The sequence below is a fragment of the Vigna radiata genome, chromosome 9 (genome assembly GCF_000741045.1).
Source record: "Vigna radiata var. radiata cultivar VC1973A chromosome 9, Vradiata_ver6, whole genome shotgun sequence".
Classification (NCBI taxonomy): domain Eukaryota; kingdom Viridiplantae; phylum Streptophyta; class Magnoliopsida; order Fabales; family Fabaceae; genus Vigna; species Vigna radiata.
In genome coordinates, this window is record NC_028359.1 from 14,220,624 (window position 1) to 14,247,819 (window position 27,196).

The window sequence follows — 27,196 nt, forward strand, 5'->3', positions numbered from 1 at the left end:
CAATTTTTTTTTTTAACTTTATTTGCTCTTTCAAGCACGTTTCATTATAGCATTTGGATTGTTTACACTGTTTGACATATTTTTGCTTCAATGTTAACTGAGAAACGCGTTTGGAACAACAAATAAAGTTAAAAAAAATTGATAAAAAGGACTAAAACCAGAATTTTCTAAAGTTGAAGAACTAAATTGTACCTTAGTTTGAAAGAGGGACTAAAACCAAAATCGTTCCAAAGTACAGTGACTAAAAACATATTGAACCCTTATTTTTATGATCTTAATTTCATGGGAAATAATGCATAAATGATTAAGGAGTTTAAAAGTGTCATGGAGAAAGAATTTGAAAGGACCAACTTAGGACACATGAAGTACTTCCCTATATTGGAATTCAAACAACTTGAGACAGGTAACTTTGTGTCTCAAAAGCCAGAGAAATCTTAAGCAAGTTTAAGATGACAAGTTGCAACCTAGTTTTGACCTGAACCTAATTGAACCCGGTACAAAACTTTCAAGTTTCGATGGTAGAGACTGTGCTAGCAACTATCGAAGTTTGATTGGAAGTCTTCATTACTTGACAAGTATAAGACTGGACTTACTATTAAGTGTTGGAATAGTATGTCGCTATATAGAGGAGCCAAATTATTGGATACAAACAAAGTCCCATATAAGAAAAAATAAGAGATGGACATGAGTTTATATACACATAAGATACCTCCATTGATAAGAGGTCTTTTGGAGTGATACCAAAAGCAAATCCGTGAGGGCTTGGCCCAAAGCAGACAATATCTTATCAGTGTGGAGACTTATGTGTATATGTGAGTGTTGAACCCCTCCCAACAAACCCCTCCCAACAAATGGACGTCCATGATCGGGTGTGACATTTTCTACATGTGAAGTAGAGTATGTTGGAACATCATTGAGTATTTAAGACTTGGAAATGATAAAAAAGAAAATTAGAGTCTATAAATTGTAATATTTTGTTTACATGAAATATATCTGAAAAGTGAATAAATTTATTCACATAAAGCTTGTTTTGCTATAAAAAGTATCTCATATTATTTATCATTAGTCTCTTTAGCCTTTAATACACTCCGAGGAAATATAAAATATTTACAATTTCCAACATCTTCATATAAAAAAAATATGAATACATAGTTTAGATAATATTTTTTCTCACTAACTAGTTAGGTTATAAAACAATATAGGGAAAATTCATAAAGAATTCATATCCTATATAATATAGAGGAATACTTGAACTTCCAACATAAAGTTCATATTTATAGTTGGATCTACATAGGGACAATGAAGTCGTTGCCTCTCTCTATCCTCCTCCACATTGTGTGTGTTTTTTATTCCTACTAGAAGTTCCATTCGCCATCATTGAGATAGCAAGTCATCAACCTCCCTTATCTACAAAGGTTTTCCCCCGTCCTTATACCATGTCGAAAACCACCAACATCTTCAATATTGAGTAGTCCTGTGTCGACCTTAACCTCCTTGCCTCCTTCGAGATTTACAATGTTGATCTCCTCATCATAATTATGTTATGCACTAGTTATATTGCACATTTCGGATGTTACCGTTTGCAAGATTCCAATTGGTACGTAAGGAATAATGAAGAAAGTATGCTAGATTCATATAGTGGTACTAATATGAATTAACTAATAGCATTACATGTATCCATTAAATAGATTTATACATTATATTTGTTAGGATTATAAGTATTTCATGTTCGTCGATAACATGGAAATGTATTATAGTTTTTCTTTAATTTATTGAAAAAATATGATTTTATAAATTAAATCTCTTGTAATTAATTTGATTTAGATGGTGAGCATTGTATCTGATTTGGCAAAGTCAAATTTGGAGAAATTGATTAATGCAACAATAGAACAATCACGTTATATTTGTTGCTTCACATGCATTACTGATGACTTTGAAAAGGAAAGGGAAAATTTGATAGCAAAAAAGGAAACATGGGAAGAGTATGCTATAGTGGCAACTAGAAAAGGTGATAACATAAGAAAAGATGTCACACATTGGCAAAAGCAAGCTAAAGAACTTATTGGAGAAGACACCAAAATGAAAGTGACATGTTTCTTAGGATGGTGTCCTAACTGCAAATGGCAATATAGCAGGGGGAAGGAATTGGAAAGTAAGACAAAAGAGATCAGAAGACTTGTTGAACGCAACTTTGAAAATGTTGGAATCAGTCGTGATGTTCCTGACATCGAATATCACTCTTCTCAAAATTACATTTCTTTCGAAAGTAGAAAGTTGAAATTTGAAGAACTTTTTAATGCCTTGAAAGATGACAACAACTATATGATTGGATTGCAAGGGATGGGGGGCACAGGAAAAACAACATTAGCAAAAGAGGTGGGTAAGGAGCTTAAGAAGTCAAAATGTTTTAATCAAGTAATTGATACTACAATATCTAATACCCCTGATATGAAAAAGATTCAAGATGATATTGCAGGACCATTGGGACTGTCATTGAAGGATTTTACCGAATCAGAGAGGCCTAAAAAGTTGAAGGATAGATTAACCAATGGGGAAAACATTCTTCTAATTCTAGATGATGTGTGGGGAGATATCAATTTTGAAGAAATAGGTATTCCATTTAAGGACGACCATAACAATTGTAGAATTCTTGTAACAACCCGCAATATGAAGATATGCCAACAAATGGAATGTGACAAGACAATTGAACTTCATATCTTACCTGAGAAAGAGGGATGGATATTGTTCCAAAAGTATGCTGGTTTAAGTGATAATTCCTCTAAAAGTATTCTTGATAAAGGTCGCAAAATTTCTAAAGAGTGTAAAGGATTACCAATTGCAATTGCTGTTATTGCTCGTAGTTTAAAGGGTCCACGACCTCTGGAAGAATGGGATGTAGCCTTAAAATCCTTGCAAAAGTCCATGCACATACATGATGATGAAGATGAAAGTTGGAGAAAAGTGTATACATGTCTAAAGTATAGTTATGACAATATGAAGGATGAAACAGCCAAGAAATTGTTCCTTTTATGTTCTTTGTTTAGAGAAGATGAAGAAATATCTGAAGAACTTTTAGTCAGACTTGCTAAAGGAGCAAATCTCATTGAGAAAATTGATGAGGATTACAGTTACGATGAATGTCGTAAGAAAGTTATTGTAGCAAAATATAAACTCACAGATTCATGTTTACTATTAAACTGTGAATCTGGAGGTGTAAAAATGCATGACTTGGTTCGTGAAATGGCTTTGTTGATAGCTAACAAGGAGATTGTGGCAGTGAATACATCTAAGAAGAATGAAATGACAATGGTAGAAAAGGGAAAGAATATTAAATATTTATTATGTGAAGGAAAAATCAATGATTTGTTTTCCTCCAAGTTTAATGGATCTAAACTTGATATTCTTATTGTGTACATGAATGACGATGGTATTGTGGAAGTCCCAAATTCATTCTTTGAAAACATACCAGGGCTTCAAGTTTTGATTTTATCAAATAATCAAAATAAGAAACCAATTTTATCATTGCCTCAGTCAATTAAATTGTTGACCAATATCAAATCTTTATACCTCAAACATTTCTCATTAGGTAACAGCTCGATTCTTGGAAACCTACAGGGCCTTGAGACTCTCGAGTTGGTTGCATGTAAGATGTATGAACTGCCTAGGGAGATTGGAAAACTGGTGAATCTTAAATTATTGAAGTTGAATTATTGTCGTTTTGAAATGAGCAATGTATTTAAAGTGATTAAAAGTTGTTCTTCATTGGAAGAGTTGCATTTAGTAACCACTTATGATAATAAAATTTTTAAAGATTGCCATCTAGAGCTTCCTAACTATCAAAGGTTTTGTATAGGGGAACATGATGATTGGTTCCGGGCCAAATACCCTGAATGGTTTTTAAGGAATTCCCTGGATGTGGATAACGCTATGGAATTTTTTTCTGAGGAAACATTGAAGAATCTAGTGCAAAAAGCAGAAATTCTTAGATTAAGGGGACCTATAGGAGTATGGAAAAATCTCATACCTGATATTATTTTTCCTGAAGATGAATCTACGAGTAATCTAATGGAGATTTCTTTGGAAGATAATTCAGAACTCACATGCCTAATTGACAATAATGATTCTCTTGTGCAAGAAAGTGCCTTATCCAGGTTGGTTACGCTTAAACTTGAAGGAATGAAAAATTTGAAAGAAATATGCAATGGACCCCTTCCCTCTGAACTGCTAAAATATTTAGAAACAATCAGTCTAGATAATTGCAATCATCTTCAAGGCGCATTGTTTAAGAGCAAGATCTCCCTCTGCAATCTTAAAGACTTGTCTATCTGCTATTGTCCAATGTTGACATGTCTTTTTGAGTTGTCAACGACACAAAGCCTATTGTCGTTGGAGAAATTGTCGATAGTGTCTTGTGAACAATTGAAAAGTATAATAAGAGATGAAAACAAATGGAAAGATTCTAGAGAAGAAATAATTGATACTCATAATAATAACAAGAGTACTATTTCAATATTTCCAAATTTAACCACTCTTCTTGTCCAAAGGTGTCACCTGTTACACTTTGTACTTCCGGTTACTCAAAAAATTCCAAAACTTGAAGATATTACAATAGTCAACTGTGATCGGTTAAAATACTTATTTGGCCGATACCAACATGAGCATGAAGAGGAAGATTTACACCAAGAATTAAAAGACGTCATATTCACATCTCCAAAACATGTTTATCTACATATCTTGCCTAATTTTGTGGACATTTTTAAAAAATGTGATGAGTCCTTCATTTCATCGAAGAAGTCAACTTCCAAAGATGAGACCAAAGGAAAAATAGAATCAAAGTCCATAAAATGTAAGGTTTTACATTGGACCCATAAATATAAAAACAAATGGAGAACTACCAAAATTCCTTTCGATTCCAAGGATCAATTGCGAGACTCTTCTCTCTCAATGGTAACCTTCAAACTCCTTTTTATCTTACATGTGTTCTACTTTTTATGCTTATATTTTATCTGATCATAAAGGTTTAACATTTTTATATAATTATGACTAATCATATAGCAATCTCATCTCATCTCAATTAGGTTAACATTATGTTAATATTTTCCTAAACATGATATTATTAATTTTTGATATGCAACAATAGATAAACCGATGGTTGAAATTTGAAAAATCAAATTGTTTGATAAAACATTATCTGGAGGAATTATACAGTTTAGATATTTCATTAACACAGCTAAGTTATTCGTAATACATTTGTTACATGTGTCACACAATTTTTTATTATTCATCCAAACAGTTAACATGTGATAAAACTGAGTTCTTTATTCTTTCAGAATGAAATTATTTAACAGTGACGTTAGTTGTTTGAAAATCAGATAATTTTAAAGCACGATATTGTATAATTACATAGTATTTTACCAAAAACATAAAATATTCATTCGTAAGATGTCACATGTGTTTTCAAAACATAGGCATTTTCTGACTATGGTGAACACTTGCAGGTAAATGAGCCCAATGCAAATGATGTGATTGCACAAGACATGAGAGTGAGACTGGAAAATATGTCATTGAATGATACATCCAAGATTCTTTTTACTCTACAAAACGTTACTGAGTTACATATTGAGAGGTGTGAAAAAGTTGAAGTATTATTTTGTGCTTCTATGCTGGAATGTTTACCATATTTAGGTGCACTTCACATCTATAGATGCAATGAATTAAAGCAGATAATTGGTGAGGATGCAAAGAATCAGAGAAAGCCATTTTTCCCAAGGCTGAAAGCAGTTATCATAAGAGAATGCAACAAATTGAAATGCATCTTTCCCATTTCAACTTCCGAAATGGTACCCATGTTAGAAGCTCTGTTAATAATGGAAGCAAGTATGCTAGAGGAAGTATTCGAAGGAAACAGTGATGAAAAGGTTGAGATTCCAAATCTGAAAACTGCAGGCTTTGTTGAACTTCCAAGCCTTCGTCAGAAGATTGAATTTCTTACCGTAAAACATTGTTTGGTGAGGAATTGTCCAAAACTGTACTTCTCTTCATTCCCTCAAGATCTCCAACATTTTTCATATTCTATCACAGGTACTATATACGATATTTTTTACACATTATGCATTGGTTTTGCATTACTTTAACTAAAGATAACACAAGCTTTGGAATAACAAAAAAATCATTATTATAATTATTTAAAAAAATATGTAAACGATCTAAAATGCTGTTAGTATATTCATATTAACTAACAAACGATCTAAATATTGTATAAATATAACTAATGCAAGAATTTTAACTATTTTTTATTTAAAAGATAACATATATAGATATGTTTAGAATTTAACTTTAAAATTATGATTCTTAAGCGCACACATTTTATTTTATTCTTGTTAGTATTTTTTGAATAGGGTGTTACTATATTTTCTGTAGAATATTTCAAAGATATGAATCTCGAATACTCAATACCTGAAGCTCTTCGTGATCTTAAATCCGAAGAGATTCGCAATGAAGAAGACTCTGCAATTGGGACTGAAGTTGAAGCAGCATCATTCAGAGGGAGTGAGTTAACTTCATCACAGAACAATGCAAACCAATCTTCTCTTGCCAAGATTGATGAAGACAACAAACATGAGGATATAGTGAAAGAAAGCAAAGAAAGAGTAGAGGAAGAACAACAAATTGTTGTTGGAAAAGCTTCATCAATGCCAATATCACCAACAGATTTTCGTCTACATACAACACATTCACCAGTAAGTTTCTTGTTTTACTTCAATGAGCAATTAACATATCTGATAAACCAAGATGACACACTAAGAAAATGATACTTCTCGCATAAATCTTTACTCCAATAGTGTAAATACCATTAGACTACACACATAATCGGGAAATCATAATAGGAAACAAAAGCAGTATTTTTAACCACTTAAAAAAAAAAATACTCGTAACATCTCATTTTTGTAGCACGAGACTAATAAAACAAAATATTTTCATAGTTAATAGTATATAATATATTACTATAGTATAATTGTATTAGCATAACATATATACATCTCAAACTACTGTGTTCTCTTCTATCACAAAACTATATACATTACAAAAACTATTTTTTCTATCTGATCATATAGAGTTGTATTCTCATTCTCTAGAGTTGTTTCTACATTTTCATTTTCTCATCATTCAAATAATCATTAAAAAAAATATCAGGGTAAACTAATTTATAAAAGAAACATCATATCTCAATAATCATATCATAGTATACCTCAAAACATTTCAAATAGATATAAAACTATATATATACAACACATCAAAACATTCATCTAGACTTAATTATTTGGATATCATGCATTGAGGTTGGATTCAATAGAAATTATGCACTTGTAGTGGTCCTTATTTCTTTGTAAGATCATTATTAATGGATTACAACATATCACACACAAGGTTGTTGTCATAAGAACACTGAAACTGTTTTTTTACTATAACCTCATATTACTCTAACCAACAAACCCATTTTTCTATATAAGAGTCTAAATGGTTATCAATAACTTCCATTCTCGAATCCTTACAACAATCCTTAAAAAATTATGTGTAATCCCCCTTGAATTTGAGCATCCCATACTCACACAATTCATATCAAACCATAGTAAAATACACTACTTAAAAGCACAAACAACATCCACACCTCGTTCACACATTACATTCTCATATAATTTTAATATAACACACAATGCCATACATATGTTTCCCACTTGCAACCAAACTCACCACATTTACAATGCATCATTTATTTTCCATTCCATTAGGATAATAAGTACATTGAAATGGTGAAAAGAATTATTTTAACCACAAACTTCTAATCCAATATCTTAATGATCAAACTAAATATTGTATGTCTAAGACCACCTGTCAAAAGTTTAGCTTGACTCAACGGTTAATGAAAGAAATCCAAATTTCATAAGAACTAAGTTAGAAAATCCAACTCATCCAACTAGAGGTTGTCTTGCCCAGTAAGAAAGTCTCCCCAGCCTCTTTATCACACTCAAATTTAGAACTTGCCCACCTCCTACATTGAGTTTGCATAATAGAGACATTAAAAACCTACAATTTGGTAAAAATCCTACAATTTGGGATATTACCATCCATACCAAAGTTCATAACATGCTTTAAACCAATCAATTATATACCAATTATAGATTTAAAACACCATTTTTAGCCAAAAGATGAATTCCGCCATCTATTATCACAAGCATACCACAACACTAGATTTAATAGCTTCAATATATCACATATCACAAAACTATATTTTTAACAGCTTCAACATACCACAAACTTCTCTTACAATTCAATCAACACAGACCAAAAGAAAATCATAATTCTAGGCTCAAAATCACAACAAAAGAAAATGAATTTCAAGTATGGAATAAAAACTTACTTTGTTATATTATTTGATCCTATGCTTATATAGAGTTCTTGCTATCATCGATCCTATGGTCTCAAATGAAGATTGGGATTAGAATAGAAGAGACAAGACATAGAGAAGGCTTAAAGAAAAGGTTTCGAGAAATGACAATTATATATGCTATTAAAATATATATATATATATATATATATATATATATATATATATATATATATATATATATATATATGACTTAAACATTTTATAATTAAAATATTATACTATTCTCTTTTTTTGTAAAATTCAAACCACTTTAGATTTTCACACAAGTTATTTACATTTGAATGATATCTTGCATTTGAAAAATAAACAGATCAAATAACGAGAGTTTATAGATAACGTGAATGATACTATTTCTGCTCACTCAAATAATAAGAAAAAAAAAATTCATTAAACCAATCCTGAAATAGTTCTTGAGATTTTAATTTTATTTACTCTTCATATTCCTCTAACATTATATACTGTTAATGAATTATTACTGAATTTATAAACACTAATAACCTAAAAGATTAAGGTTTCACTAAGTCTATGCAGGAAAACGAAGAAGAAATGGCCATACCTTCTTCAAATCTTAACACAGAGCCTCCTATAACTAAAGATGTTAATGATGGAGATTTTCAGGGAACATCTATTTCAGTGGTTACCAATTCTCAAAATACTAATTCCACAGGTTGTGACTCTCTTTTTTCTATTTATTTTCTCATAAAAAGTCTTAAAATAAATACGTTGGATCCACTTTTTAAATTATATAAATGTTATTTAGATACTACTTAGAACTATCATTTAGTGTTTGGATTTAGTATGCATATTGGTATGAATATTTAAATTATCATTTACAACTCTTATTATTAGTATTACTATTACTATTATATATAAATTTTTTTACTTATGCCATGATCACCGATGCATATTTATATGATGAGTTTTTTTCTACTATGCTTATATTCGATTAATCTAGAATTTGAGTTCATTTTTCAAATTAGAAAACAGTTCATCGAAGAAAATAAATTACAATTGTGTTTTAGGAAAAGTGAATCGGTTCATTAAACTCACCAATGGGTCGCATCAGACTAATTTTTTTAACCATGTGGTCAACTCATAGTCAGTCAAATCGAACTGAGTGAGTACCCAATTTTGACCGCCCTAATTTTCCCAACATATTATATTTATGTAATTGATATTATTTTAAAATCATTAATTTTTATTTAAAGTATTTATTTATTTATATTTTCTTCAGACGCATATTTTTTCTTTTTTTCCTTGGCATTCTAATTTATTTATTTTATGGAAACAGATTATTTAAGACATTCATATGTGATAAAGTAAAACTATTCTCTAGCATAGATGTCTTGTTTCATATATGGTATTTTGGACAGAGAGAAAAAAATACAAAAGTAAAGAGGAAAAACAATAACGGAAGAAAATAAGCAATAGAAGCTAGTGAATTACGTTTTTAACTATAAAAATATCATTTATAGACAAATACTCTTACACTTTTTAACTATAAAAATATTATTTATAATTAAAACCACACATATTTAATCTTGTGAATTACTTTGTGATCGAGGTGTTTAATATTTATTATATGATCAGAAGCGACAGATCAAAGTATAAAGAAGATATTAACAGAGATAACAGATGATCTTGACGAAGACTCTAAAACCACAGATATTAGGAGTCAGAATGAAATGACAAAAGCAAAAGAAGACTTTTCAATTGATGCTAAAGCTGAGGTATTATCAGGAAGTGACTTCACTTCATCGCAGGTCAACACGAATCAATCTATTTCCGGAGTTAACATATCTAACTGCAAATCACATTCAATCAAATACTCAATTTAATAACTCGTTTTATTTTATACAGGAAACAAAGAAAACTTGTGAAGATGGAACTACATCACCGTATGAGAAGACGATAGCGTTGTCAACTGATTCAGAATCAGTTAGTTCATTACTTCACTTATCAGTTACTTTTGAATGTAGTGAAATATTATATATATAACTTCCCATGCTAAAAACTAGTGTTGATTGTTTTCTTTTCATAAAATATAAAGAGATTGAAGCTGATGTTATGACGGATTGATTGAATCTATGTAGGAACATGGTGAAGCTCAAATATCTGTACCGTTTCCAGTTGTGAATATAGAACTTGAAACCACTGAAGATGTTGGTGTTGGAGAGATTCAAGAAGCTTCTCCAGGTTACAAGAAGATCTCTTGTATTTTGTTTTATCTTGCATATTAATTGTTCTAAGAGAAATGACATAAATTTGATCACTTGAATGACATGCATGGTTACCTTTCCCTTCCTCTTCAGAGAAACTTGATGAGATCACTCAAGATTCAAGTTCTGGTTATACTGTAAGAAGGGAGCTTGAGGAACTTGTCTCTAAGAAGCATTTGGGGTCAGAGAACTTGGCTCTGTTAAGCAATTTCCTTGTGAAGCATCCTTCTCTTCGTTTAGCAGACGATGCCATGAGTGAGAGATACAAGGGCTTTGCCTACACTTGTCTGGCTGAGCTTTTGAAGTTTCTCCAAAGCCATAGTGTGTATGATATGTTGGGGTCAAGCCACTCTGAATTTGTTGAATTGTTAAAAGATCTTCGTAATTGTGGTTTCAATAAGGATTGGTTGGATGATGTTGAAAGACTCAAGACAGTGCTTTGATTCTGCATTTGGAGGATCTTAAGCATCATATTCAGGAACATATCAGGCTCAAAGTTTCCAAGTCAGAACTACTTTGAGCACAAACTTGGCTATCTCATATTATTTTTCCGTTTCTTTCTCTATTAATATATGTTGGTTGCGTTGAAACTTTGGTCTTAGCATACTTGGCAATGTCAAAAAACAAAACACAAGTGAAAGATTTTTTTTTTATCGAATAAAGAATAATATATATATATATATATATATATATATATATATATATATATATATATATATATATATATATATTTTAAAGTAGAGTTCGTTGATGGAAGTGCCCCACGACCCCTTTCTTCTGATCGTCTTTATGGAGCCTGGAAACGCTGCAATAACATGGTTGTCTCCTGGCTCGTGCATTCTGTTTCTTCTTCCATCAGGCAGAGCATTCTTTGGATGGACTGTGCAGAGGAGATCTGGCGTGATCTTAAGTCTCGATATTCGCAGGGAGATCTCCTTCNAATTTCTGCTCTCCAACTTGAAGCTTCTTCTATTAAGCAAGGTGATTTAACAGTCACTGACTATTTTACTCAACTTCGTGTTCTTTGGGATGAACTCGAAAAATTTCGACCAGATCCTGTCTGTGTTTGCGCTGTTAAATGTCTTTGCCAATTTTCTTCAATTCTTGCTCAAAGAAAATTAGAAGATCAAGCTATGCAGTTTCTTCGCGGATTGAACGATCAGTATGCTAATGTTCGCTCTCACGTTTTATTTTGATGGACCCATTACCTCCTATTACCAAAATCTTCTCCTATGTTGCGCAGTAAGAACGACAGTATTCTCTTCCTGATATTTTTCATGCAGAAACAAAATCAAATTCTATAAACGCTGTTACCTCTCCTGCTTTGACTTGCAATTTTTGTGGTGGACCTGGTCACACTGAAAGCACTTGTTACCGGAAACATGGATTTCCCAATACTTCCTCTGATATTAAGAGCAGCAAAGGAGTCTCTACGCGTGGAAAAATTTGTTCCTATTGTGGAAAAACAGGCCATATAATTGACGTCTGCTATAAGAAGCATGGCTATCCTCCTGGTCATCGTCTATTTAATGGAAAATCCTCCTCTGCTAACAGTGTCTCAATCACTGACAACAAAGCTGCTGATAAGGATACGTATGCTTATGAGATTCCTTATATTCGGTTTACTCCTCAACAATACCAAGCTTTATTGGCCTTGATTCAGCAACCATCTAATACTGCTTCAACATCAACTTCCAATCCTGCACACATTAATCAAATTGGTTCGGTTTCTTCTTCCATACACATACCACACTCTTCAGGTAGCATTCAACCCACCATTTGCACAACACACATTCAACACTGCTCCCTAGATCCTTGATTCAGGGGCCACAGACCATGTTTCCTATTCTCTTCAATTTTTTACTTCTTATCATACCATTGCTCCTGTCACTGTTAACCTCCCTAATGGCCATCAAGTCATAGCCACTCATGCTGGCACTGTACACTTCACCTCCACATTTTATCTTATTGATGTTTTATACGTTCCCTCATTTACTTTCAATCTTATTTCCCTATCTAAATTAGTTTTGAATGCACCTTACCACATTGTTTTCACAGCTGAATCTTGTCTCATACAGGATGCCAAAACCAAGATGAAGATTGGTTCAGTTGATGTGAAGAATGGTTTATACCAACTGGTTCCTCAGCATTTCCACCCTCACCGAATCCATTCTTTTGTTGTTCACCCTAATTGTAGTATTTTACCCATTGACCTATGGAATTTTCGCCTTGGCCATTTATCCAATGCTCGTCTACACACTATGCAGAAGATATATCCATGTTTGACCATAAATGATAATTTCATTTGTAATTCCTGTCATTATGCAAAGCAACGCAAGCTTCCTTTTTCACCGAGTCACTCACATGCACAAAAACCTTTTTCTCTTTTACATATGGATATATGAGGACCCTACTCCACCTCATCTTTGCATGGTCACAGATTTTTTCTCACAATTGTGGATGATAATACACGTTTCACTTGGGGTTTTTTTAATGAGTAATAAAGTTGACACTCGCAAACTCATTATTAACTTCATTGCTTTTGCTAAAAAACAGTTTCATTCTCATGTCCAAATCATTCGCACAAATAATGGTGCTGAGTTTTCTATGCATGATTTTTTTTACTTCTAAAGGAATCATACATCAAACATCATGTATAGAAACTCCACAGCAAAATGGAATTGTCGAACGCAAACATCAGCATTTACTTAATGTTACTCGTGCTTTACTTTTTCATTCCAACTTACCTTCATGTTTTTGGAGTTATGCACTTTTGCATGCCACTTATTTGATTAATATTATTCCCACACCATTTCTCAATAATAACACACCTTTTCAATAGCTTTATGGTCATACATGTGATATTCTACGGTATCTAAAGTAGGCTCCTAGTTTAGGCCTCTTTTTCTCCACCAAAAGTTCCATTCAATTAAAAGCCTTCAGTGACTCCGACTAGGCAGGTTCTCTCGAAACTCGCCGCTCCATTACAGGTTATTCAGTTTACATTGGGGATTCTCTTATTTCCTGGCGCTCTAAAAAGAAACCTACAGTTTCTCGTAGCTCCTCGGAAGCAGAATACCGTTCCCTTGCCACCACCACATGTGAGCTCCAATGGCTGACTTATGTGCTCACTTACTTACACATACCCTTCAAGCAACCAACTCTTCTCTATTGTGATAATCAATCTGCCCTCCAAATTGCTGCCAATCAGGTCTTTCATGAGCGCACCAAACATATCGACATTGACTGCCATCTAGTTCGTGAAAAGGTTCGCTCGGGACTGGTCAAGTTGCTTCCTGTGTCTTCTTCTCAACAGCTTGCAGACATCTTCACCAAATCTCTATCTCCTTCTCTGTTTTCTGATCTTTGTACCAAGCTAGGAATGTTCAATCTCTATTCCTAGCTTGAGGGGGGGTCTTAATCATAATTAGCATTTTAATCAGATTCACATTTCCTGTGTGATATGCGGTGCTGATATGATTTTTTGTTTTATCTTTTTGTTACTTGCCTTTTCTCTCTCTTCCCTCAGTGTATATATTCACATGTTACCCATTTAATAAGATGAGTCATTCAGCAACATGATTTATGCTTGCGACATGTATCCTTTTTCCATGCTTCCTCTGACATTTGTCAATGGCGGGTGGTAAGTGGTGGTTGGTTATTTTCTGGGGCATATTGATGGAGGTGAAGTTGTTGTAGGTGGTGGTGGTTGGTTATATTCTGGGACATATTGATGTGGAGGTGAAATTGTTGGTGGTGATGATGGTAGAGGATAGTCGACGGGCTTCTTTATTAGTCTTGAAAGTAAGACAACACCACCAAAGGAGAAGAAAAGTCACCAAGATGCCTCCTAGAGAAGCTGAAACTGCTAATACAACTTTGTAGTCGTGTTTCACTACAATATAAGGAGGAGGAAAAGAAGAGTAGGGTGTAATTGGAGGAGGAGAAGGAGGAACAATAGGAGTATTGGGAAGGCATGAACAGTTATAGGAAATGGGTGGTGGAGGTTTAATCGTGTTACAGTTTGAAGGTGGAGGTGAAGGTTGTGGTGGAGGTAGTTTTGTGTTGTCTTGTTGCAATGTGGTGGTGGTTGTGGTGGAGCAGGAGGAGAATAGTATGGATAATAGGGTGAACATGGTGGAGGAGAATATGGAGGACTCATTGTTGTTGTATGAGATTGAGATAAGAGAATGATGATAATACTCTTTCTTTTTCTACAATGGATGTTGGAATATTTTAGTTCTTAAGATGAGTGTGATGCAGTGTCTATACCATTCTCTTTCACTCTCTTTCAACGATATATCTATACGTCATTTTTTGGATTAAAAAGAATTTATGAGATTATAAATCAATCTAAAATATGATAAATTTTAGATTAAATCTATAGGTCATTTTTCTTTGTAGTGAGTCCTACTCTTAAAACATCTGGAAATAAGTATTATATAATATTTTATTTATAGATCAATCTAAAATATGGCAAACAACAAGTAATGTCACAATTAAATCACAAAGTATATGTTTACATGCCAAACAAAATAAATGATAACAAATTAGCGAAGGTGTAGGTATTTAAAAAGTGAAATTGTAAAGGTGAAAAAATAAAAGATAAAATTATAATGAATTTTAATAATACGGCAATCAGAAACTCTCATTTTTTTTTAAAAAAAGTATAATAATAATAATAATAATAATAATAATAATAATAATAATAATAATAATAATAATAATAATAATAATAATAATTAGAACGATATTATTAGAATCAGGATGTTAATCTTTTTACTAAATTTAGGGAAAACTAAAAGAATAACAGTTAATGCAAAAGTTGTGAAGAGAATGCAGATATGCTTTTTGTTTACGTGGAGCAATGTGGGCTGAGAAGTGAGCCAACATAATTAATGAAAATAAAGCTGAAGAAATGATTGAAAAGTTGTAAAGAAAAGGAAGATATGCTTTTGTTTGAAGGGAGGAATGCGTGTTGAAATGGATTAGTATGAGATTCTAGAGTCTTCAAAGGTTTTACACTCAAAAGAGCAAAGAAGAAATGCTTCATTTCAGCCTTAATTGCAGCGAGTCTTTGAAGGTTTGTGGAACATTGCAGAGCACACATATCTTCAGGTAAATTTTTCCTATTTTCTTTCCTATTTTCAATTTTTCCTTCCTTCTCTTCATTTGCGATTACAAATGATAATTTCAAAATGTTGACATGTTAATTTGTTATAATTTTCCTATTTATTATTTAAATTAAAGTTAAACAGATAGTTTCAAAATTTTCACTCAATTTGATATATTAGAAAGAAAGCCTAAATTGGTATGATTAATCATCATCAAAGAACTCCACCTTATGTTCTTATATATTCCCCAATCTTAGACAATCTCTCCTTCATTGTATTGAGTTTATGTAGTACTTTGTAAATGTCCTTTTGATTATCCTTAATCTTCGTCTTGGCTTTCTTGCCTTTTATGAAGACCACCAACCTAGAAGATGAACATTATACTAGTTGATCCATATGTATTCAATTCAACTCATTTAATCCTTTTAATTGTTGCACTAATATACCATCTTTTTCTTTTGCCTCATTTAGTATTACCAACGGCTACTAAATAATTACTTCAATAGAAATAGGTATAAAAAATCATTAAGCCTTGAAGTAATATACTGATTTTCCCTAAAACAATCCAAAATCACTTGTATACGTTAATCGTCACAAGGTTTGATTGCACTTCGATTTCTAAATGTCATAATTGTATTATTTTAGTCCTAAAGTTTCCGTTTTTCTCTTTTAGTAGACGTAGAATTTAATTCCATCATAATTGTATGATTTTACAAGGAAAATTACTATAATAATAGGAAAAAGTTTTTTTAACAATTTTTTTTTACAGTTTTTTTACAACCCATACGTGATGGTTTATGATTGATCCGTTTCAAATATTTTAGACTGTTTTTTTTTCTCATGTGCAATTCATTTGTTTATTTTTAGATCCAAAGAAAAACATAAACAAAGCTTTGTTTGTCCTAATTGGAGAGGATTAAGGTTCATAGTTAAAGCCAAGACGTAAGATAACAGAAACTTCACAAAGGATCAAGGTAAATACTTGTTTGCTTTGTTGTTCCAAATTGTTCTATCATATTTGTATTACTATAATTGTGTACTAACTAGAATATGCCTGTTTCAAGCAAGTATTTGTTTTAAAGATAATAAGTTTATCATGTATTACAAGATATTTATTAAATATCAACCAAATATAAAAAAAAAGAATTATTCATCATAATGACTATATTATACAACTTTTTATAAACTATTTTTTTTTTGTATTTAAAATATAATCTTTACAATTAATCAAAAATTATAATTAGTTTTAAATTGATCTCTAACTTTAGTTATCAAAATTTAAGCTACTTATTATTATTATTAATTCTAAATTAGAGACTAATTATTAGACTTTCATTTATAAACAAATTATAATTTTTATTAATAGTAATAACTATTTTAGATATCAATGATTTTTAATTTATAAAATAATGTAGAACTTAGTCGCTATAATGTCTAATTTTTTTTGTCTATTTGGTTTCTATTTAATAATTTGTTTGTAAACATGAGATAATCTTTACCAGATAAGCTTATATTACGTTATGTTAAATTAATGCGTCTTCATTTATATGAATATAATCATATTTAAATTAGCTAGTTATGTAAATTATATAATTACTTAGGATTGGTTGTAAATCATTTGGACTAAATGGACAAAAGTTATATGAAGTTCCTCTTGATAACTTCCACCGAAGTACTTGGTCTTCCTCTATTTTAATAATGTTTAAAGACTTTTAATAAGCATCAAGAAGAAATAAAATATTTTACCATTTCCAACGTCTTTAGATAGACGAAGATGAATATGAATAGTTAATAATAATTTGACTTCAAACCTGGAGAGTCTGCCTTATCATTCGTGCTACCTAATGGAATAAGATCACTAAACCAAGACAAAATGAATGGAAGTTAAACACAACTAGACTAAACCAAAACATACTCAAGAGAGTACACAAGAAATGAAAATCTAAAATTAAGGCAAAGAACACGGTAAACACAAACTCATTTTTCTCTTTTTGTACCATTTTAACACTTTTAGAGCAACCCAAACTCAACAAACAGAACCACCATTACACCATACTCATCATATGAAAATACTTGAATCAGAATAGAGATAAACAAGTAGTTCTAAAAAAAGAAACCAAATAGAATCAAAGTGTAGAATAGAAACTCAAATATTATAGAATCCTAACTCTAAGAGGATTCTTTCACTCCAAGTCACATTTTCCTTACCATAGTGTGATGAAGGAGGAGTCTTGCACTCCAAGTTTACACCTTCTAGGTTTAAGAAACCCTAGTTTCATGCATCTCACATCAAGCCTCAAAACTGAGTCTATCTCTCTTTAGGTGTAAACTAGATTATCATGCCCTCTTTACAAAAGAATCCTAGACTAGGATTCCTTGACTAGTAAGGTATTGTCTGTTTTAAGACAACTCTTCATGGATTTGCTTTTAATACCACTCCAAAAAGCCTCTTATCAATGAAAGTATCTTATGTGTATATAAACTCATGTCCATCTCTTATTTTTTCTGATGTAGGACTTTGTTTGTACCCAACATGAATTAGATGCAATATTAGATGCATAATTAACCTTTGAATTAGATGCATTATTAATCTTTGAATTAGATGCAATATTTCATCGATCTTTCATTGCAATTCATGAAACATAAATTTTATTCAAATCATTCAATCATATTAAAAATAAAAACAGTATATATGTATTTGGAATATTACAATTTGTTTGATTCAAATGGGTACTTAAAGAATCAATGAAGAAAGTATGCTACATTGATGTAAAAGCACTCACTTATTTATGAATTTGTTGTGATTTTATGACTTTAATTATTTGAGATTTGGTATTGTTTGTATATTGTAAAAGATTTGTAATGAGGATAGTGAGCATCTCACCCTCTAAATTACATATTAAACTTAGTCTAAATACGGTAGTAGATAAATCCAATGCTTTTAAATTTCTATTTTATTTGGATGGATACAATGTCATTTTCTGTGTTATTAATTTTTTTAAAATGTGTTATATTATCGCATAGTAATTGGTGAGACATCTTAAAAATTAATTCTAATGTGGATTAACTAACTACATTACACGTATCCATTAACTCGAGATATATGTTACATTCTTTGTCTTGGGACTATAAATATTTCATGTTCATGGATAACACAAACGATTATACTCTTTCTTCAATGCATAAAAAAAATTTAACAGTTTATTATAAATTAACATTCATGTATTGAATTTGATTTAGATGGTGAGCATTGTATCTGATTTGGCAAAGTCAACTCTGGAGAAATTGATTAACGCAACAATAGAAGAATCACGTTATATTTGTTGCTTCACATGCATTACTGATGACTTTGAAAAGGAAAGGGAAAATTTGATAGCAAAAAAGGAAACATGGGAAGAGTATGCTAGAGTGGTAACTAGAAGAGGTGATAACATACGAAAAGATGTCACACATTGGCAAAAGCAAGCTAAAGAACTTATTGAAGAAGACACCAAAATGAAAGTGAAGTGTTTTTTTGGATGGTGTCCTAACTGTATATGGCAATATAGTAGGGGGAAGGAATTGGAAAGCAAGACAGAGAAGATTAAAAAACTGATGGAATGCAACTTTGAAAATGTTGGAATCACTCGTGATGTTCCTGACATTGAATATCACTCTTCTCAAAATTACATTTCTTTCAAAAGTAGAAAGTTGAAATTTGAAGAACTTTTTAATGCCTTGAAAGATGACAACAACTATATGGTTGGATTGCAAGGGATGGGGGGCACAGGAAAAACAACATTAGCAAAAGAGGTGGGTAAGGAGCTGAAGAAGTCAAAATGTTTTAATCAAGTAATTGATACTACAATATCTAATACCCCTGATATAAAAAAGATTCAAGATGATATTGCAGGACCATTAGGACTGTCATTGAAGGGTTATACAGAATCAGAGAGGCCTAGAAAGTTGATGGATAGATTAACCAATGGTGACAAAATTCTTGTAATCCTAGATGATGTGTGGGGGGATATCAGTTTTGAAGAAATAGGTATTCCATTTAAGGACAACCACAAGAATTGTAGAATTCTTGTGACCACTCGCGATATAAGAGTATGCAACAAAATGGAATGTGAGAAGATAATTCAACTTGATATCTTACCAGAGGAAGAAGGATGGATATTGTTCCAAAAGCATGCTGCTTTAAGTGATAAATCCTCTAAAAGTATTCTTGATATTGGTCGCAAAATTTCCAAAGAATGTAAAGGATTGCCAATTGCAATTGTTGTTATTGCTCGTAGTTTAAAGGGCCAAACACGTAAAAAAGAATGGGATTTAGCCTTAAAATCCTTACAAAAGTCCATGCACATACCTGGTGATGATGAAAATTGGAGTGAAGTTTATACTTGTTTAAAGTATAGCTATGATAATATGAAGAATAAAACAGCTAAGAATTTGTTCCTTCTGTGTTCCTTGTTTCGAGAAGATGAAGAAATACCTGAAGAACTTTTAGTCAGGCTTGCCATTGGAGCAGGTCTCGTCGAGCAAATTGATGTTGATTACAATTACGATGTATATCGTAATGAAGTTATTGTAGCAAAATACAAACTCATAGATTCATGTTTATTATTGAATGAAGAATTTGAAAGTGTAAAAATGCATGATTTGGTTCGTGAAATGGCTCTATCGATAGCTAACAAGGAGATTGTGGCAGTGAAGACATCTAACAAGAATGCAATGACAATGGTTGAAAAGGGGAAGAATATTAAATATTTGTTATGCGAAGGTAAGAGCAAAGATCTATCTTCCTTGAAGTTTGATGGATCTAAACTTGATATTCTAATTATCTATCTGAATGAAATGGAAGATTATTATGTCAAAGTCCCAGATCCATTCTTTGAAAATGTATCAAGAATCCGAGTTTTGTATTTATCAAACAATACTTATAAAGAATCAACGATGTCATTACCACGATCAATTCAATTGCTAACCAATCTTCGATCTTTACTCCTTGAAAGTTTCACCTTAGGTGACATCTCTATTCTTGGAAAACTACAAGGCCTTGAGACTCTCGAGTTAGTGAAATGTTGGTTAGTTGAATTGCCGAGAGAGATTGCAAAATTGGGAAAACTTCAATTGTTGAAATTGAATGATTGTATGTTCAAACGGAACAATTCATTTGAAGTGATTGAAAGTTGCAGTTCATTAGAAGAGTTGTATCTCATTCATGAAGGCATTTCAAAAACTTCTCATAAAGTACATCTTCCTAACTATCAAAGGTTTTGTATATTAGACTTTTCTTGCTTCTTCATGACGAAGGAATTTTTTGCAAGAAATTCCTTGAATATGTTCATGGCTGATGAAGTTTTCTCTAAAGAGACATTCAAGAATCTAGTGCAAAAAGCAGAAATTCTATGTTTAAATGGACTTGAAGGAGTATGGAAAAGTCTCATACCTGACATTATATTTCCAGATGATGATGAAGGTATGAATAATCTAGTTGAGATTGCATTGAAAGATATTTCACAACTCGCATGCCTAATTGACAATAATGACTCTCGTGTGCAAAATGCCTTATCCAAGTTGGTTTTACTTAAACTTAAAGATATGGAAAATTTGAAAGAACTATGCAGTGGACCCCTTCCCTTTGAATTTCTGAAAAATTTAGAAAAAATCATTCTATCTGATTGCATACATTTTGAAGGAACATTGTTTAAGAGCAACATATCTCTCTACAATCTTAAGCACTTGTCTATATCGGAATGTCCAATGTTGACATATTTGTTTGAGTTGTCGACCACACAAACCCTAGTGTTGTTGGAGAACTTAACGATAACCAGATGTCGACAACTGAAAAGTATAATAAAAGATGAAGGCAAAAGGAAAGATTCAGGAGAAGAGATAATTGGTGCTCATAATGATAACAAGAGTATTGTTTCAGTATTTCCAAATTTAACCACTCTTCATGTCGCCCATTGTCCCCTGTTACATTCTATCCTTCCTGTGGTTGTTCCAAGAAATGTTCCAAAACTTGAATCTATTTATGCAGTGTATTGTGAAAGACTAAAATACATATTTTGTCCATTCCAAGATAAGCATGAAGAGGAAGAATCACATCAAGAATTAAAGGATCTCCTATTCACTACTTTGAAACGACTTGTTCTTGAATACTTGCCTAATTTTTTAGACATTTTCATGTGTCCATCAGTAAAGAAGTCATCTTCCAAAGAGGAGTCGAAAGAACAAAAGGAATCAAACCCCATGAAATGTGAGATTTTACATTGGATCCATAAATATAGAAACAAACGGAGAACTACAAAAATTTCTTTGGATTCCACAGATCAATTGCAAGACTCTTCTCACTCAATGGTAACCTTCTCACCCTTTTTAGCATACATCTTTTCTTCATTTTTATGCATATAATTTATCTTAATGTAAAGGTTTATCATTTTATATAGTAATTATAACCATATAACAATTATAAAGAACTTCATTATCTTACTGTATATATAGTGAATATGGTGAATGACTTGCAGGTAAATGACTCCAATGCAAATGATGTTATAACGCAAGAAATGACTGTCATTTTGACAGAAGTTGCATTCAATAATACACCTCAGATGCGTGTGGGCTCCAACATTTTTCTGACTCTACAAAACGTTACAGAGTTATTGATTGATAAATGTAAAAAAGTTGAAGTACTATTTTGTGCTTCTATGGTGGAATGTTTACCATATGTGCATGCAATTACCATATTTGGATGCAATGAATTAAAACAGATAATTGGTGAGGATACAAAGAATCACAGAAAGCCATTTTTTCCTAGACTGAAAGCACTTGTCATAGAAGAATGCAACAAATTGAAATGTATCATTCCCATCTCAATTTCCAAAATGCTACCAAAGTTAGAAGTTCTGGTAATCGTAAAAGCAAGTATGCTAGAGGAAGTATTCGAAGGGAACAGTGATGAAAAGGTTGAGATTCCAAATCTGAAAACTGCAGTATTTGCTGAACTTCCAAGCCTTCGCCAGAAGATTGAATTTCTCACTGTAAAGCATAGTTTGGTGAAGAATGGTCCAAAATTTTCCTTGTCTTCATCCCTTCCAAGTTTTGAAGATATTCTTGCTTCTGCCAAAGGTACTAAATACTATATTTTTTTACACATTACGAGTTGGTTTTGCATAATAATATCACATGCTTGGAATAATAATAAAAAAAATCAATTCAACACTTTTAAAACTAGATTGGTCTATTGAATTGAGAATGTGAAAAACAAAACGTACATACACACATGCTCCATTTAGAATATTTGAAAACTATGTGAAGAGTCTAAACGTTGTTAGTCTGTTCATTATAACAAACGATATACTCTAGAAATATAACATTGAAGAATTTTAATCATTAGTGTTTAAAAAACATATATGTTTTAAAGTTTTAACTTTAAAATTAGGGTTAAATATGTTTTTAGTCTCATAACTTTCAGTAAAAATTGAAATTAGTCTTTCTTCAAAACGTTGGTCTAATTTAGTCTCCCAACTTTAAAAATGTATGAATTTAGTCCTTTTAACCAAATTTTGTTAACTTTATTTGATGTTTCAAATGTGTTTCTCAGTTAACATTGAAACAAAAATGTGTCAAACACTATAAACAACCCAGATACTGTCATGAAACGTGCTTAAAATATCAAATAAACCTAACAAAATTTAATTAAAAGGACTAAGTTCATACTTTTCTAAAGTTGAAAAACTAAATTAGACCAAAATTTTAAAGAGAGACTAATTCCAATTTTCACTTAAAGTTAAGCTAAAAAACATATTTAAGCCTTAAAATTAGGATTCATTAGAATACACAGTTTTGTATTCTTTTGAGTTACTGAAGAGGGTGTTAATCTTTTTCCTGCAGGATATTTTAAAGAAGATCGGGATATATCAAAAAGATTAGTTGATATTCTTTGTCATCTTTATCTTTTTGGAGAGATTGGCTATCGAATGTCAATAGGCTATGAAGTTGCAACTCAATTTGAAGTAACATCGATAAGCAGTAAATGGAGTCATGCTAAGATTAGAGACAGCCCAATACTTAAACAGGTAAGTCCTTATTTAAACCTCAAAATAATACGACCTCAAAAAACTATTTTTACTATTAATTGCTTTAAAGTGTTTTTATTATTAATTAATTTAGACCTTAACAAAATAAAAAATAAAGGTCTCAAGAAACTCAAAAATTAAATTTTAAATAAAATTATGATATATTTTAACACAAATTATTTTAGGGTTAAATATGTTTTTAGTCCCTATACTTTGAGGCGATTTTGGTTTTAGTCCATTTTCAAACTATGGTACAATTTAGTCCTTCAACTTTAGAAAACTCTGGTTTTAGTCCTTTTTACCAAATTTTTTTAACTTTATTTGTTGTTTCAAGCATGTTTTATTATAGCATTTGGATTGTTTACACTGTTTGACACATTTTTACTTCAATGTTAACTGAGAAACGCGTTTGAAACAACAAATAAAGTTAAAAAAATTTGATAAAAAAGACTAAAACCAGAGTTTTCTAAAGTTGAAGGACTAAATTGTACCATAGTTTGAAAATGGACTAAAACCAAAATCGCCTCAAAGTATAGGGACTAAAAACATATTTAATCCATTATTTTATTAGTAAATAAATATAAAAAAAAAAAAAACTTATTTTTAAGGTTGTTTTTATCTCTCAAAATTTTGAATTTTATTCCTGACTAAGATTGACGAAGACAACCAACGTCAAAATGACGTTGGATCAAATGAATTGGAGGAAGTAGAGAACCAAAGCCAAGAAACAATCGAAGATGAACACAATCTTCGGATACCATCCATAATATCACCAATAGAAACTCCTATGTACAAAACAGATTCACCAGTAAGTTTTTCTGTATTTGATGACTTCATTTTTTTTTTATTATAGTAACATGGCCAACAAAACATACAGTAGTAATGAATATTGCTAATTTGATGACTTTATGAACATTAATGACCTACAAGATGATAGTTTCACTGAATCTATGCAGGAAAATGAAGAACAAATGGCGATACCTTCTTCAAATCTTAACATGGAGCTTGCTACACCTAAAGATGTTAATGATGGAGACTTTGAGAGAACATCTAACTCAGTGGTTTCTCAAAATACTAATTCTACAGGTTATGTGACTCTCGTTTTTCTATTTATTTTCTTTACCTACCATACCGTTAGAGAAAATTGTAATATAAAAAATAGCAAAATCTTAAAATTTAATGTCAATGACTAATTTATAGTCTAATTGATTATTAATTATAATTTTTTATGCATAATAATGATTATTTTAAAAACTAATAATCTTTAATTTTATAAATTAATATCTAAATTAGTTATTGTGTCCAATTATTTCTTGTTTTTAAAATTGATTGATATTTAAAAATTTTCTTTTAGTAATAGTTAAAAAGAATTGATGAAGAATATATATATAATTTTCTATTTTTTCTTTATTTTCATTTCATTCTAATTTCTTTATTTATATGCAAATCTTTATTACAGAGTCAGAACTGAAATATCAGCATGTAAAGAACATATTACTGGAGATGCCGGATAATCTTGATGAGGATTCTAAAGCTGCAGTAGCATCAGGGAGTGAGTTGACTGCATCAAAGGTCAATATACACATCAATCTATCTCCATTAACATATCTAAATGAAAATGACATCGAATCAAATATTCAATTTAAATTGAAGTTTCAGACCAAATAACCATTATGTTAGTGCAGGTTTTCTTAGTTTTGTTGGAAGTCCTATTGATTAGATAAGTGATGTAAATCTTATTATACAAATTGATTTTGTGAAGATAATTAGATTTAAAGTCTATTTCTAACAAATTTTTCCTTCATTAATATTAGAGTTAATAATTACTTTTTTTATGAACAGTCAACAACCACAAGGATAAAACAGAAGTCCTTCTATCAACCCTCCTTAAAATAATTAGTCTCACATGATTACACTGTGGATGTAATAAAAAAAAATACTATACAAAAATCAAATACTAATTTAAATGATCAAGAGCATTCCATGTCAAACAAATGCTTAACAACTCCACTTACAAAGAAAACATCATGTGAACAATCTTGTTTATTTTATGTAGGGAATAAAGAGAACATGTGAAGAAGGAACCATATCACCACATGCAGAGACAATAGCATTGTCAAGTGATTCAGAATCAGTTAGTTCATTAGTTCACTTATGAGTTACTTTTGAATGGAGTGATAGTGTAGGCCTTGAAGCTGATGTTGTAACGGATTGATTGAATCTATGTAGGAACATGTTGTGAATATAGAACTTGAAGATGTTGGTGTTGGAGACATTCAAGAAGCTTCTCCAGGTTATTAGAACATCTCTTGTACGTTTTGTTAATTATCTTCGTATTGTTCTAAGAGAGATGACATGAATTTTATCACTTGAATGTGTTTTTAATGTTTTTCTTTTAAATCACATGTATGTTTACTTTTCCCCTCCTTTTCAGAGAAACTACATCAGATCACTGAAGTCACTCTGAATTTGTTGAATTGTTAAAAGAACTGCGTAATTGTGGTTTCAATAAGGATTGGTTGGATGATGTTGAAAGACTCAAGACAGTCCTTTGATTCTGCATTTGGAGGATCTTAAACATTAAGTGGCAGAAAATCTTGAGCATTCGAGATATTGATAAATGTTGCTTGTGTTGAAACTTTGGTCTCTCCATATTTTCCTGAGCTATTTATGTTTTCTCAAATAAAACCAAATAAACCATCATTATTGTTTATTTTATATTTTTAATGCATTTTTGATTTCTTCTATTGTTGTCTATGATTAATTATTATCATTTTGTTGTTTATTATAATTTTCATGATAAGGAAAGGCATACCATTACAATTGAATATAAATGAATCAAAATTTCAATATCAACTAAAAATAAAATAGACAAATTGTATGTAGTTAGGGTTATTCTTGTTATATTTAAGATAGAGGTTTCATTGGTCAAACTATCCAATAAGAAACTTACTCAAAATATAAATTAGTTACGATATTATTTTTAATAGATTATGACATGTTTTAATTGATTATATTATTTTTATTTATTATAAAAAAAAGTTAATAGATTGTACAAAATTTTAGTTATATTATCTAAGTATGTTGAAAATATTTAAATATATTTATAATTTAATCGATTAACTGATTTGATAATCGATTTCGTTAAATTTCTCTTAAATAATTTAATCCATTAGATAATTACCAAAGTCATAAAACTTATTTTAATATTTTTAATATTATAAAACAATTTTCTTTTAGTTAATTTTAGTATATGTTTTTATGCATAATATATTAGAAACCTTGTGAATACCTTATGTGAAATAATCACCAACATACAATGAAAGTTACAAAGTTTTAAAACATCTTCAA

The 27,196-nt window shown here is 31.0% G+C and overlaps 3 protein-coding genes across 3 annotated transcripts; all 3 read left to right on the forward strand.

Annotated features, from left to right (window-relative positions):
• The first annotated feature begins 1,824 nt into the window (after positions 1 to 1,824).
• Positions 1,825 to 11,302, forward strand: LOC106773397. Its single transcript, XM_014660094.2, has 8 exons — positions 1,825 to 4,947; positions 5,499 to 6,081; positions 6,421 to 6,740; positions 8,981 to 9,116; positions 10,040 to 10,212; positions 10,310 to 10,387; positions 10,543 to 10,645; positions 10,762 to 11,302. The coding sequence occupies exons 1-8, from the start codon at positions 1,825 to 1,827 to the stop codon at positions 11,109 to 11,111; spliced, it is 4,866 nt and encodes a 1,621-aa protein (XP_014515580.1). The 3' UTR covers positions 11,112 to 11,302.
• A 4,413-nt stretch (positions 11,303 to 15,715) lies between these two features.
• Positions 15,716 to 21,417, forward strand: LOC111240528 (probable disease resistance protein At1g12280). The gene is made up of 4 exons (XM_022785922.1): positions 15,716 to 15,786; positions 16,650 to 16,756; positions 19,023 to 21,243; positions 21,392 to 21,417. Exons 3-4 carry the CDS (start codon positions 19,023 to 19,025, stop codon positions 21,415 to 21,417), a joined length of 2,247 nt encoding a protein of 748 aa, XP_022641643.1. The 5' UTR covers positions 15,716 to 15,786; positions 16,650 to 16,756.
• Positions 21,418 to 22,451: 1,034 nt separating this feature from the next.
• Positions 22,452 to 26,541, forward strand: LOC106773398. The gene is made up of 8 exons (XM_022786287.1): positions 22,452 to 22,895; positions 23,661 to 23,845; positions 24,498 to 24,653; positions 24,802 to 24,931; positions 25,305 to 25,417; positions 25,902 to 25,979; positions 26,075 to 26,138; positions 26,280 to 26,541. The coding sequence occupies exons 1-8, from the start codon at positions 22,475 to 22,477 to the stop codon at positions 26,327 to 26,329; spliced, it is 1,197 nt and encodes a 398-aa protein (XP_022642008.1). The 5' UTR covers positions 22,452 to 22,474; the 3' UTR covers positions 26,330 to 26,541.
• Positions 26,542 to 27,196: the final 655 nt, after the last annotated feature.

What these genes read in the sequence shown, in the direction of transcription:
- LOC106773397 (XM_014660094.2), top strand. Translation starts at nt 1,825, where the DNA reads ATGGTGAGCATTGTATCTGATTTGGCAAAGTCAAATTTGGAGAAATTG. An exon ending in GAGACTCTTCTCTCTCAATG is followed by an intron (nt 4,948 to 5,498) that starts GTAACCTTCAAA and finishes GAACACTTGCAG; the next exon opens with GTAAATGAGCCCAATGCAAA. An exon ending in GATTCAAGAAGCTTCTCCAG is followed by an intron (nt 10,646 to 10,761) that starts GTTACAAGAAGA and finishes CTTCCTCTTCAG; the next exon opens with AGAAACTTGATGAGATCACT.
- LOC111240528 (XM_022785922.1), top strand. Translation starts at nt 19,023, where the DNA reads ATGGTGAGCATTGTATCTGATTTGGCAAAGTCAACTCTGGAGAAATTG. An exon ending in ATTTCCAGATGATGATGAAG is followed by an intron (nt 21,244 to 21,391) that starts GTATGAATAATC and finishes AGAACTATGCAG; the next exon opens with TGGACCCCTTCCCTTTGAAT.
- LOC106773398 (XM_022786287.1), top strand. Translation starts at nt 22,475, where the DNA reads ATGGTGGAATGTTTACCATATGTGCATGCAATTACCATATTTGGATGC. An exon ending in TGTACAAAACAGATTCACCA is followed by an intron (nt 24,654 to 24,801) that starts GTAAGTTTTTCT and finishes GAATCTATGCAG; the next exon opens with GAAAATGAAGAACAAATGGC. An exon ending in TGTCAAGTGATTCAGAATCA is followed by an intron (nt 25,980 to 26,074) that starts GTTAGTTCATTA and finishes GAATCTATGTAG; the next exon opens with GAACATGTTGTGAATATAGA.